Raw genomic sequence first — 14,461 nt, 5'->3', positions numbered from 1 at the left:
TGTGCCTGTGAGGTGTAAGAACGGCACCAGTGAACTGCATGGGTGCCGGCAGCATCACAAGTTGGTCATGGCAATGGCAGGTGCGAAGTCAGTAGCTCAAACAGCAACCAGCAACGATGGTGTGTTACTGTGACTGCATCTACGTCGGCGTCGGTTGGTCACTGCATGTGTGAGGATTGTTTCCTCCCCACAACCAAATCTTCTTGATCGGATCTTGCAGACCAATTTCTTCATGGGTTGCTATGGCAACTCTCAACTTTTTCTTATCTCAGTCTTCTTCAATAAATTCCTCCTTTTCGAGTCCTGTCACTTTGGTCACCACATTCTAGCATTTTCCTGACGACCAGAGACTGTGCAGTACTGGTGTTCAAGACTCACATGTCTCTTGCGGTTGACTTACATATTTAAGCAGCTGATCTTCTCAGGTCAGACGGCTGCATCGATCTCCACAATGCTTCTTCTTCGAAGATGTCTTACTGGTTAGGGGAATTATACTGAACTACCTCTCTACTTTGGAAATGATCTCTTACTCTCAGAATATTTTCATATCAGCTTGGCTGTATTTTCTTCTTCACAATATAACAATTACACAAGTTTCCCATGTTTTCCAAGTCTCGCAAATTAACCCCATTGGGAAAACATTAGTACTTAATACATTACATTACAGTCTCTTTTGGTTTTAATAACCCCTATTAAAACAGTTCTTGCTACTAGCAAGTCAAACAACAGAGTCTATATAGAGTCTCTAGATAAAACATATTTCATTTGTTTTCAACAGTCACTACTATTTCACTGTCAAAGAGTGTCCCTTGATTACTTCTTGGACTGGATATACGACTTCCCATGCGTGCGCGGCCCCCACTTGTCAGGGCCGCTCTTCTGACGCATCTCCTGGCTTCTCTAAGAGCTGTCCCTCCTGCACACACAGATATGTTTGGCGCAGTAAAAAGCTCTCTCACCCTCGTCATTAAAATATCGGGTGTTCGAGATGGTGGAGAGCCAAGTGTTTCTAGAATTTACCCTGAAATTCTTGAAGAACTATAATATTTCAAATGGAACCATTTCGAAGATTTTGATGCTGATTTAGATGGTGTATCTGGTGACCCTCTTAGTCTGTGAGAAGCACTTACTTACAACATTACATAAGATCAAGAAACATTAGTGATGACCACATCTACACAGTGATTGCATATGAAAACTTGATATATGAATGCAGTATTGGTTCCAAAAAACAAACGACAACTGATATTCTTTAGGCCCAAATAACTTTGAGCATAAGTCTAATACAACTATTGTACCTAGTACTGTACAATATAAGTATCTTCTGTTTACAGACACTTGAGTTTAATAGAGAGATAAATTTCATTTTAACATTAATCTCACTAGAGCATTTATTTTATCATCCCCTTTCAAAAATGTATAAATGAGGTTTTATTGTAGTTTCAATATTTGTGCTCATGTTTAGACATATTTGTAGCATCGCTAACAGGTGGCAGCACTTGACAAATGTTAATATCAAACTTTCTCACTAGAGGTCAGCTATGTGCTTGTTATGTCATCAAATTATTTTTCTACGCTCTACTCACACAGTACTCCAACATTTGGAGTATGGGCAGTAAGCTAATACATTTCAGTAATGAATGCAAATGAGTGGAATGTCTCAATGCAAAGATGACTTAGCTGCGAGCATGCATTGTATGTTACGCATGAAGAAATTCGTCCACAGTCACTCGGAATCGATGCATAAGTCCTCTCAAAGTATTGCAGATGTCCCAGAAACTCCAAAAGTTTCCATCTGTTATCACTTTTTCCCAAGTTTCAGTACCAGAAAATGTGTGGGAACAATTATAAAGTACTTTATTGTCAAGTAACTTATAACTTTATTTGCACAGGATGTAAGTATCACAGAAGTTACATAACATTTTTAATTATCAAAGCAGAGATACAGAACAATTCAGAAACATCATCTAGTAATTCTCCACGTAATGTATTACTGGGTATTAATAAGATATGGAACATTTGATAAAAAAAGTCAACTTGCAGACTTATAGGAAGTTAGTTACCTTCTGCCAATGATACCATAGTTGACATGTAAATCCTCCCTGTTATACTTATTGCATTAAAATCCCAGAAAAGGTGCCAGATTCTCTCATAAAACTGAATAAATTCCAGTAGCTACATACTTTCTGTCACCAATTTTGCAGGACCCAGATCGTTAAGACTGTTTTATCTTCCTTTCATTTATCTCAACTACTATAGTTGCAAGTTTGATAATTGTTATTATGATATGCTCAAGAAATGTCCACTGTCATTCTAGAAATTACAGAAGACATATTCTGGTAGATATCTCTGGGGAACCTCAGGCTATATCCACAGTATGCTGTTTTCAAATACTTCGACTAAGGACAAAGCAATTCAGTTAGAATAAATTCTTGTAAAATGAGAGAAGGCATGGTCTGTGTTGAGTACAAGGATCAAATTTGTCAACTTTCAGCTGAAGCCGGAGAAAGAAAAATTGAAAAACCCGTCAATGTAAATGTTAGTTAAAATTACAGTACTTGGTTCTGTGAACTGGGATGGTTTTGAAATAACACACTTTTAAATGATCTACTAGATCACTTGTATTACTGTTAGCTTGCACTGTAGGGTAGCTGTAACAATTGCAAATTTGAACAGTGTCAGGATTCTATTCATTTGAGAAGGATACATTCAGATATTTATTCGATTGTCTTTAGCCCACCTCTTCATAATTCTTATTATGAGTTCTACTTGTGAGTTTGCAGTATTTCGCAGAAGCTGTATTACCTCCTTCAGGTGTTCCCTAAAAACAGAAACAATGAAGAACTGTGTGAACATGAAAATCACAACATGAAACTACAGTGTACAACTATTTTTAGATATTCATAGAAATAATAATTCTCATCTCTTTGCAGTGGTTAGAGAGAGAGAGATAACTTCATTAAATTATCCTTTTATATGTAACCAAAGTGTTGATTATCACATGATAACTAGTTAAGAATTACAGCAAGAACTGAAAAATCTCAGTTTATGACATATTGTTTTAGGAAATTTTTTTATAAAAGCACATACGATGTAATAATTTAGGTAAGTACTGAGCTCAGCAATGTGGCAGATGTTTGAAAAAGAGTTGAGTTAAAATTCCAGGATGGTCATTCTAATTTAGATATTTCACATTTTCCCCTTAATGAAAGGATGTCAACTGTCATAAGCCATTTTCTGATTTCATCATCTGTGTTTGAGATGCTAGTTTGCCAACTCTAATGGGCTATCTTCAAGATGATTGTAAACAACATGAAAAAAAGACCCTTCAGAGTGACCACAGCATTAGCATTAACCATACTGTTTGCAAAAACAATGCTGACTGCAAATATATTTCTGTGAGTATGTCAATTCCATCCTGCTTATTTGTTCATTTCTATACAAAACTGTAACTGTATCATGGCTGACAGGGAAGAATGGCATTCACATGAAATATTCTTCAGTAACAATTTAACCTCAGTAGTAATAATAATAATATTAAAACTGTAATCACAATTATTGCTTCTCAAAAATATTCCTCATGATGAGCAAGGAGAGTAGACGACATTAATGGAAGGAAGAAGGAAGCCGGCCGCGGTGGCCGAGCAGTTCTATGCACTTCAGTCTGGAACCGCGCGACTGCTATGCTCTGTCTGACAGGATAAAACCTATGAGCACAAAACATTGCAGAATGAACATAATCTATACTAAAACATATGTCACAGTGTCCATAGAGTATGAAAGAAGAGAAACCTACCATCGTCAAACACCAAGGGGGAACAAAGAATTAAAAGACGCACAATCCTTGGGAGTCATCAACATAGAGAAATATACTGGCAGGCATCAAATAGAACTGCATTTTCAGTGCTCACCACATGATGAATACTGTGAAGCCGAGCACACATTAACCCATTGCAGGTTGAAAATTGTGACATCCAGGAGAAGAAGCCAAATTAAAGGAGATGTATACCAGACGAAATATGTGCACAACTAAAGAAACATCATCATTACACAACACACTCACACACACAAAATACATACATGTAGTATTACAAATAGTGTGTAATGGAGCATGTTGTAAATAAACAGACAAACAAAACCCCAACACTTTCCCCTCTGTACTTCATGGCAAATCAATCATTTTCAGTCATCCACCATCCAGTGGTGTTACTCTTTTTACAAAAGCCAGTGGTGCTTAGCACTTACTGCAGAAATGAATGGCTTATGAGGAGCTGCTTGATCATTGTATCCCATTCTTTTTAACTTTCCACACACATTCAATGTTCTAGCTGGACTGCTGGATTACATTGGAACTAAAGTATGGTTCTTTCTGCTAATTTATGTGAATTTTTTTAACCACACTCCACAATGCTTGACGGTCCCTGTCTATCAGTATATGAAGTCTGCATGATCTCAGTTTACCTGTTCACATTTCTGCTTCACAATCATATCGCCATTAGTGAACATGAGCAATTTTAGAAGGACTGAAATGTCCCTCAAGGATTCATTACTCAGGTGAAATCGAATAACTAGTCCACATTCAAAATCACTGAGTTGTTGTAACCAACTGAACCACTGCTGCTCTACTGGCTAAACAATACTTCCCACATTCTTTTATATTGGCAGGCCCACCTCTTGTGACGTCTAGTGGTCAATCCCACTTTACATGGGGGTGTCTGCATACTTTTTAGAGATCAGGAACTGAACGAGTATGAGTCTAATGTTGAGGGATGGACGCATTAAAAACCAAAGTGCTGCTGCTACATCAGTGCTGTACTGGCTTCTTTACTTTCTGTTGTAGTTTTGATAATATGACGGGTCTGAGAACAGTGGCACTGTGGTCACTTCCTACTCATTGATTCGTTCCCTCTTACTAATGTGTGCTGAAATGTGAGGTTAGTCATGACTAATGGAATTTGAGTGCACGACCTTGTTGTTGTAAAGTAGCACTGACAGCGTGAAAATGACTGACTCTTGGGATGATACGGCCTCTAACAAAACTGTGTTTTGTGAAGCTATGGAGTGTGTAAGATGAAAATTAAGTGATGTAGTGCATACAACTGCAAATGTGCTCCATTAGAGGAAGATTGATTCCCAGAAAAAGTATGATGCTACAGTCTACGCTTCGACAAAAAAACATCCAAAATTCATCCAATGTGTACAAAATGATCATATTCTTGTTTGTTCCACCTCCACCATGAGAAAACATATGCTCGTTCAAATGAAACCAGGGAACAGAGCAAAGTCACTGTTATGTCCCTGCAGGCATAAATTCATGTATTCTTTCAGCCATGGGCTAATAGCAAATCGTGTACCTTATTATTCATTTCTGTAGGTTTTTCAAAGTTTGCTAGAAATTTGTTTTAATAATTAACCACAATTTAGAGAATAAACTTCACTCTTGTGTCCTGTTTTCCTGTACTGTTGTTACAGGCGCGGAAATGTGTCAGAAGCGTGTGTAAGTCACCGAAGTTGTTAGAAACTTTGAACACAGATTAAATATTAAAATAAATTTACCCACAGTCTTTGAAACAGTTTTATGCATACAAACACGTATACACAGTTACACATATACAAACACACATACATAAGTAAATACTTACAAATATACATATAGCACACAACAATATTCACTGCTAACCGAGCTCTCACTGTATTGATATTATATAATCGTCATATCTGACGATTGCATATGTAGCAGCAAAGCCACGAGTCCTTGGTTATACTTGTGATCTTGTGTACTCACTATCCTTTCTACACTGGTATAGTTCACTTGTAGCTGACAACAGTTTTCAGTTAAATGGGCAGTGGCAGAGACTGTTGAGTCGACTCTCTGAGCATAAGGAGATGGCCAGTTGGGACATGATATCATAAGACCTGCTGGTGGGTTCAAAGCAAGGATACAGAGTTCATTTATGATCTCTAATACATTTGATCAGATAGTGTACTCAACTACTGTATTCAGACCCAACACAGCCTGAAGCACTGGCAGTATAAAGGTTTATTCCAATGTTTATTTAGATCACTATACTACGTGAAGAAATAGGCATCACTTGTTATTGGTGATGGCCAGAACTGCTACAAAGTATGAAAATTTTGAAAACCAATTGCTGCTTTCAGGAAACTGTAAAGGCCAAAGTCATAACCATTCCTTAACAAATTTGTGATACTACTACTAGTTTCTCCAAATAAAATTACTTTAATGAAAATAAATATAAATGTACACATATGTAATGCCTGGAAACAGAACTTACTTTGACTGATGACCAGCAATGATCTGCTGAAAAACACCAACACATGCTCCTCTTTTACCTTCCCAGTATTCAGGATTTGGGTCCAATCTTTCAAGCATATCAAAAGATTTAGCAGCATACCAGAATTGTCCCATTCTGTAGCAGTCATTTGCAATCAGTTGTAACAAGCTGAAAGCCTCTGATGAAGTTTCCATTTTCAGATATAATTCCCATGCTGACTGAGGTTTCTTGTTCATAATATCTGAAAAACAAATGCAGATCCCAGTGTGTGCATATCTTGAAGGTACAGGCTACTCATATGTTTGAGGATGTTATCCTAGTGCGTATATTGTTTTCTTTTCATTCATGTAGTTCCCTGAAGTAATTTTTCTTTTGAATGTCCATATTATGCTGAATTCTTTTTAGTAACTCATACCTCACCTGTCATTCAACATCATCTTTGCCTCTGCACTTCCGTCTCGACTGACATCTCTGCCCAAACTCTTTGTCTTTAAATATGTCTGCTTGTGTCTGTATATGTGTGGATGGATATATGTGTGTGTGTGCGAGTGTATACCCGTCCTTTTTTCCCCCTAAGGTAAGTCTTTCCGCTCCCGGGATTGGAATGACTCCTTATCCTCTCCCTCAAAACCCACTTCCTTCCGTCTTTCCCTCTCCTTCCCTCTTTCCTGATGAGGCAAAAGTTTGTTGCGAAAGCTTGAATTTTGTGTGTATGTATGTGTCTGTTTGTGTTTCTATCGACCTGCCAGCGCTTTCGTATGGTAAGTCACATCATCTTTGTTTTTAAATATATTTTTCCCGCGTGGAATGTTTCCCTGTATTATATTGATATCATTAATTTGAACCCAACAATTACGTTTGTTATTGTCACTGTTGCATTTCGAAATCTTTTCTGTCGTCTTATTTTCTCTTTCTGTTTTTGCCAGTAGTTTCACTTTGTATTCACCTTCTCCTTTTTACGGTAATCTGCTGTACAATTTTATCCTGCCTATATATACTCAATAATACGTAACCCACTTCCAAACCATAACCAAAAAAATTTTTTTGCCGCTTTCAACACTACCGCCGCTATAAAATGCACCATTTCTAGTTCACAAACAGTTCCTTTCACCTTTTAAACAACCATTTCGGCTAGTTCTAATAACTTTCGCTCTATTTCCATTTCCGTTTTTTCTCACATCACTGATAATTTTTAGCCGCTTCCCACAGGTTTTAACGTCATTATTTTTTCATCAGACAATTGTTAGCCTCATTTTCATAATCTGCCACCACAAAACCACTCCTTTTAATTTATTACACGCAGTTTTTTCGAAATTTTCCCGAATTTCTCCGTCCTCTAACGTGTTTTGGCGGCAACACAACCACCTAACCTGTGTGCACATCGTTGTCTACCAACCCAAGTCCAACATAGCCCAGCTGTAACCAATACCTTTTCGCCTTTTTTCACATCAGATCTCCAGTTACTTTCCAGTCCACCTTTATCACTCCCCATATATTTTAATTTTCAGTTTCATTTCAGCCTCATGTTACACTTTCCACCTTCTAATACCATGTCAATCTCACAACACCCCCACAATGACCCCATTAAGTTTTATTTACATTCCCTCCGCAAACATGCCTTCGCCCTAGCCAGATTACGCTCCCAAATTCTATTTTCTCAGGCTTGTCTGACATTTGGCATTACCCCCAAAGGCCTCACACTTAAAGTTCCCATCTCTGGCTGCAACCCTTCTTTCCATCAGTCCCTATACCAGTTCACAACTGAACAATCCATTGCCCTCACCCACCTAATCCTTCACCTACACATCAACTCAGCCAATGAAAACACCCGTCAACTCCTATCCTTAATAAAAGTCCTTAATCTTTCCTCTCCCACATCCACACCGGCTGTTCAGAGCATCCTCCTACAGGCCAACCGTAAATTAGAACAGCATGCCACCCTCCACCTCAAAAAACTATCCAATCTCCTGGTTTCCCACCTCCGGAAAGGCAACTCACTCACCCTTCACAACCTTTCCAGCAAACCTCAACCTCCTCTCATTGCACACAAACCCAGTCTCTCCCATCTACTCAATCTCCCACTTCCAGCTCCACTCCCTCCAAAACCGCAAAATTCCAATCAACACAATCTGGAACCACAACACCCTAATTCAGTAGTTAACCTTTCCTCCAAACCTCTCTCCCAATCCGAAACCTCTGTCCTATCCAAAGGCCTCACCTTCAGCCCCACTCCCAGATTCAACCAAACAGCCCTCGTCAAAGATTTACTGTACTCTCTGCTGGAAATATCACTTTGCCACGAAGAAAAATGATCCTAATCCTACTCCTAATGATCCAACTCCCCAAGACACCATCCAAATTGAACCCTGCCTGGAACAGTTCCGTCCTCCGTCGCAGCGGGACCCACCTCCTCTTCCTCAAAATCACCCTCTCCAAACCTTCCAGGAATTTCTGACTTCCAGCCTTGCATCTCAGTCCTTCTTAAAAAACCTTAATCCTACTCCCAACATCACAACTGCTGAAGCCCAGGCTATCCATGATCTGAGGGCTGACCGATCCATCGTCATTCTTCCGGCGGACAAGGGTTCCATGACCGTGGTACTTGATCGTCGGGAGTATGTGGCTGAGGGACTGCGTCAGCTTTCAGACAACACCACATACAAAGTTGGCCAAAGTAACCCTATTCTCGATGTCCAGGTGGAGCTTCAAGGAATCCTCAGAACCTTAGGGCCCCTGCAAAACCTTTCACCTGACTCCATCAGCCTCCTGACCCCACCGACACCCCGCACCCCTACCTTCTTCCTAAAATCCACAAACCCAATCATCCCGGCCGCCCCATTGTAGCTGGTTACCAAGCCCCCACAGAACGTATCTCTGCCTACGTAGATCAACACCTTCAAGCCATTACATGCAGTCTCCCATCCTTCATCAAAGACACCAACCACTTTCTCGAACGCCTGGAATCCTTACACAATGTGTTACCCCTGGAAACCATCCTTGTAACCATCGATGCCACTTCCTTATACACAAATATTCCGCACGTCCAGGGCCTCGCTGCGATGGAGCATTTCCTTTCACGCCGATCACCTGCCACCCTACCTAAAACCTCTTTCCTCATCACCTTAGCCAGCTTCATCCTGACCCACAACTTCTTCGCTTTTGAAGGCCAGACATACCAACAATTAAAGGGAACAGCCATGGGTACCAGGATGGCCCCCTCGTATGCCAACCTACTCATGGGTCGCTTAGAGGAAGCCTTCTTGGTTACCCAGGCCTGCCAACCCAAAGTTTGGTACAGATTTATTGATGACATCTTCATGACCTGGACTCACAGTGAAGAAGAACTCCAGAATTTCCTCTCCAACCTCAACTCCTTTGGTTCCATCAGATTCACCTGGTCCTACTCCAAATCCCATGCCACTTTCCCCGACGTTGACCTCCATCTGTCCAATGGCCAGCTTCACACATCCGTTCACATCAAACCCACCAACAAGCAACAGTACTTCCATAATGACAGCTGCCACCCATTCAATATCAAACGGTCCCTTCCCTACAGCCTAGGTCTTCGTGGCAAACAAATCTGCTCCAGTCCGGAATCCCTGAACCATTACACCAACAACCTGACAACAGCTTTCGCATCCCGCAACTACCCTCCCGACCTGGTACAGAAGCAAATAACCAGAGCCACTTCCTCATCCCCTCAAACCCAGAATCCCCCACAGAAGAACCACAAAAGTGCCCCACTTGTGACAGGATACTTTCCGGGACTGGACCAGACTCTGAATGTGGCTCTCCAGCAGGGATACGACTTCCTCAAATCCTGCCCTGAAATGAGATCCATCCTTCATGAAATCCTCCCCACTCCACCAAGAGTGTCTTTCCGCCGTCCACCTAACCTTCGTAACCTCTTAGTTCATCCCTATGAAATCCCCAAACCACCTTCCCTACCCTCTGGCTCCTATCCTTGTAACCGCCCCCGGTGTAAAACCTGTCCCATGCACCCTCCTACCACCACCTACTCCAGTCCTGTAACCCGGAAGGTGTACACGATCAAAGGCAGAGCCACATGTGAAAGCACCCAAGTGATTTACCAACTGACCTGCCTACAATGTAATGCATTCTATGTGGGAATGACCAGCAACAAACTGCCCATTCGCATGAATGGACACAGGCAGACAGTGTTTGTTGGTAATGAGGATCACCCTGTGGCTAAACATGCCTTGGTGCACGGCCAGCACATCTTGGCACAGTGTTACACCGTCCGGATTATCTGGATACTTCTCACCAACACCAACCTGTCTGAACTCCGGAGATGGGAACTTGCTCTTCAATATATCCTCTCTTCCCGCTGCCCACCAGGCCTCAATCTCCGCTAATTTCAAGTTGCCGCCACTCATACCTCACCTGTCATTCAACATCATCTTTGCCTCTGCACTTCCACCTCGACTGACATCTCTGCCCAAACTCTTTGTCTTTAAATATGTCTGCTTGTGTCTGTATATGTGTGGATGGATATATGTGTGTGTGTGTGTGTGTGTGTGAGTGTATACCCGTCCTTTTTCCCCCCTAAGGTAAGTCTTTCCGCTCCCGGGATTGGAATGACTCCTTACCCTCTCCCTTAAAACCCACTTCCTTTCGTCTTTCCCTCTCCTTCCCTCTTTCCTGATGAGGCAACAGTTTGTTGCAAAAGCTTGAATTTTGTGTGTATGTATGTGTCTGTTTGTGTTTCTATCGACCTGCCAGTGCTTTCGTATGGTAAGTCACATCATCTTTGTTTTTAAATATATTTTTCCCACGTGGAATGTTTCCCTCTATTTTTTTATATATATATATATATATATATATATATATATATATATATATATATATATATATATATATATATAAAAAATTATTATTTGTGTTTTGCCCTTAAAGAGCGCATTTGGACTAAACTATATGGCTAGTTCCTTTTGCTGCCTTCCTTGCTGCCCAAACTTCCCTCATTCGCTCGCTGTGTTTCTGTTTCCGGTCCTCTGTCCATGCTTCTTGTCGGCTTTGTGTCTTCGGCTTCATCTTGATTGCCTTTTTGGTTGCCCATATTTCTTTCATCTTCTGGCTGTGATCTTGCTTGCGTTCTTCGGTCCATTTTATGCCTGTTCGTTTGTCGCATTGTATCTCATGTAGTTTACTTTTCTTAATGATGTTACTGAACTTTATTCTGTCGTTTATTGTGTCTGCTGTTATGTTGAGCTGGTTCAGGTCGTTTTCTACCTCTGCCACCCATTTGTTGTTTCTAGTGGTTACCCAGTCAAAGATCTGTTTGGTCAGCCTGTGTGATGGCATTCTGTATAGGTGTCCATAGAATTGTAGTCTGCGTTTTCTAATCTTTTCTGTGATTGTCTCCGTATGTTTGTACAGTTCCTCTGTAGATTTCTTGATCCATATTCCATTGTTGCTAGTTGCGCCAAATATTTTCCTAAGTATTTTCCGTTCTACTTTTTCTAATTGTCTGATACGTGTATGCCCTAGGATTAGTGTGGTCTCTGCTGCATATAGTGCCTCGGGGAGCACCACCGTGTCGTAATGGCGTAATTTGGCTTTTTGTGAGATAGACTTCTTGTTGTAATGATTCCACACTACTTTGTATGCCTTGTCCAGTTTAGTCTTTCTTTCTTCGTTTGAGTCTCTGTTACGTCCACTCATTTGTAGTGTTTCACCGAGGTATTTGAAGTTTGCCGTTTTGTAAATCGTGCCATACTTTGTGTTCAGAGATGAGAGTTTCTTTGTGCTCATAAACTGTGTCTTTTCGTAAGAGATCTGTAGTCCAGTTTTGGAAGCGATTTCGTGCAGTTTTTCAATAGCGTCTTTTGTTTCCTTTATACCTTTCGTGACAATCGCCAAATCGTCTGCAAAAGCCAGGCATTTAATCTGTAGGTTTCCTAAGGTTATCCCCTGTTGTGATGTTTCCCATTCTTTTATGACCATATCTAACACCAGATTGAAAAGGAGAGGTGAGAGGCCATCGCCTTGTCGGACACCTGTGTGAATTTCAAAGGGCTCTGATAGTTCCCCACAGAACTTTACTTTGGAGGTCGTGTTGGTTAAAGTTTGCTCTATGATAGCCCGTGTTTTGTTGTCTACTTTGTATTCTGCTAGAATTTTGAAGAGAGTTTTCCGGTCGATAGAGTCGTACGCCTTTTTGAAGTCAACAAAGGTAATGATCAGGTTCTGTTTGTGTTGTAAAATCATTTTCAGGTTCCAAATTTGTTCCGCACAAGACCGCCCTTTACGGAAGCCTGCTTGGTATTCCCCAATCAAGTGGTCGGTTTGGCATTCTATTCTGTTCAGTAAAGCTTTAGAGAGGATCTTGTATGTGACCGGTAGTAGGGATATTCCTCTGTAGTTGTTCGGGTCAGTCTTGTCACCTTTTTTGTGTAGTGGGTGTATCAGGGCAGTTTTCCAGTTGCCAGGAATTTTCATGGTCTTCCAGATGTCTTCCAAGATCCTGTGGATGTCTTTGGTGAGTTCTGGGTCTTGCAACTTCCAGATTTCCGCGATGATGCCATCTTCTCCTGGTGCTCTACGATTCTTGAGTGACTTTATTATTTCTTTAACTTCTTCTAGAGTTGGAGGTTCACTATCTGGATTGTATGTGCACGTTTCTGTCATCATTTCTTCCATGGGGGGGTCCGTGTTGAGCAGTTTTTCAAAGTACTTTGCCAGAATGTCACAATTGTTTTTGGTATTGGTTTCTAGGGTTCCATCCGGTCTTCTGAAGCACAAGTTGGGTGGTTGATATCCAGTTATATTTTCTCTGAACGTTCTGTAGAAGTTTCTTGTATTGTTCTTCATGAAGTCCGATTCGATCTCTGTCAGTCGCCGTTTGTCATACTGTCGTTTTTCACTGCGAATGATTTTGCTTGATTGCTTCTGTGTTTTCAAGAAGTTCATCCAATTCTCTTGGGATTTATGGCTACTAAATTTTTTCCATGCACTGATTCGTTGGTCAATAGCTTGGTCACATGTGTGGTTCCACCAACGGTGTTTCCGTGTTCGTGGCGCTTGTGCTAGTTTCATGGCCTCTCGGATACTTCGTGAAAGTTGTGTCCAGTCTGTCGTTTTCTCCATTTTAATTTTGTGTAATATTTGTGTCTGGTTTAAAGTAACGTATTCTGGATCTGGTCTAACAATTTTGTTCTTCTGGAGCTTTTTCTTGGGCAAAAGACGAATCCTGATCTGTAGTAGGTGGTGGTCTGAGAGTCGAAGTAGCCTTTACGGGTGTCTATGTTCAAAATTTCTTTTTGTGAGTCTTTCTGCACTATTACGTGGTCGATTTGTAGTTCTTGCTTTCCGCTGGGGAATTTCCATGTGGTAAGTTTTCGTGTTGGTTTCTTGAATTTTGTTGACATAATGGCGAGGTCGTGGCTTTTGCAAAAGTCTATCAGATGTTTTCTGTTTTTGTTGGTGTCCTTGTGTGGAGTATGTTTTCCTGTGATATGTCTGTATATCTTTTCTTTTCCGAGTTTGGCGTTGAAGTCTCCCAGTATTATTTTGACTCTATGTGCAGGAATTTTTCTGATAGTTTCTTCCATTGTCGTCCAGAAGTCATCAATTTCGTCCGGGTTTTTCTTGTTGTAGTCATTAGTCGGTGCATGTGCGTTGATTATTGTGTAGGATTTATTGGCTGATTTCACTGTGATGGTGCTGATTCTTTCGTTTGGTGACGAAAAGTCGATTATGCTGTCCGTGATGGACCTGTGTACTGCAAATCCTGTGCCAGAAAGCCTTAGGTTTTTCAGTTGTCTCGATGGTTTTCCTTTATATATTCTGAAATTCTCCGTGTTGAAATGGTCTTCGTCTGTGAATCGTGTTTCTTGCAGTGCACATATTTTGATTTGAAATTTTTCGAGAGTGTCTGTCAGTTGTTTCATCTTTCCTGTCTTCATCAGTGTGTTCACGTTGAGTGTGCCGATGTAGTGTTTGCGTTTGGTCTTGAGGGAGTTTGAGAAGCTCCGATTCTTCTCATGATGTCCGTGAGCCCCCGGAATCCGATGCTCACGACAATCCCAGTCTATTGACTGGGGCCCGGGGTAATGAGATTTTACTCGTTGTACCAGCATGATGTTTAGTAGTTGGATGTATGGCATGCTGCCGAGTACAACCAGACTTTCCACATCAGGAGGTTG

At 40.9% G+C, this 14,461-nt stretch overlaps 1 protein-coding gene across 2 annotated transcripts in view; it reads right to left on the bottom strand.

Annotated features, from left to right (window-relative positions):
- Positions 1 to 1,448: 1,448 nt before the first annotated feature.
- The window catches only part of LOC124619520 (intraflagellar transport protein 56), a 179,054-nt gene continuing 166,041 nt past the window's right edge, over positions 1,449 to 14,461 (bottom strand). For both annotated transcript variants that reach the window (XM_047145967.1, XM_047145968.1), the window contains 2 exons: positions 6,294 to 6,534; positions 1,449 to 2,821 (listed from right to left, as the gene is read on the bottom strand). In XM_047145967.1, coding sequence (XP_047001923.1) covers positions 2,710 to 2,821; positions 6,294 to 6,534 — 353 coding nt within the window. In that variant the 3' untranslated portion in view covers positions 1,449 to 2,709. The remainder of the gene's footprint in view (positions 2,822 to 6,293; positions 6,535 to 14,461) is intronic.

Source organism: Schistocerca americana, chromosome 6 (assembly GCF_021461395.2).
Source record: "Schistocerca americana isolate TAMUIC-IGC-003095 chromosome 6, iqSchAmer2.1, whole genome shotgun sequence".
Classification (NCBI taxonomy): domain Eukaryota; kingdom Metazoa; phylum Arthropoda; class Insecta; order Orthoptera; family Acrididae; genus Schistocerca; species Schistocerca americana.
This window is presented reverse-complemented; position numbering and strand designations above follow the sequence as displayed.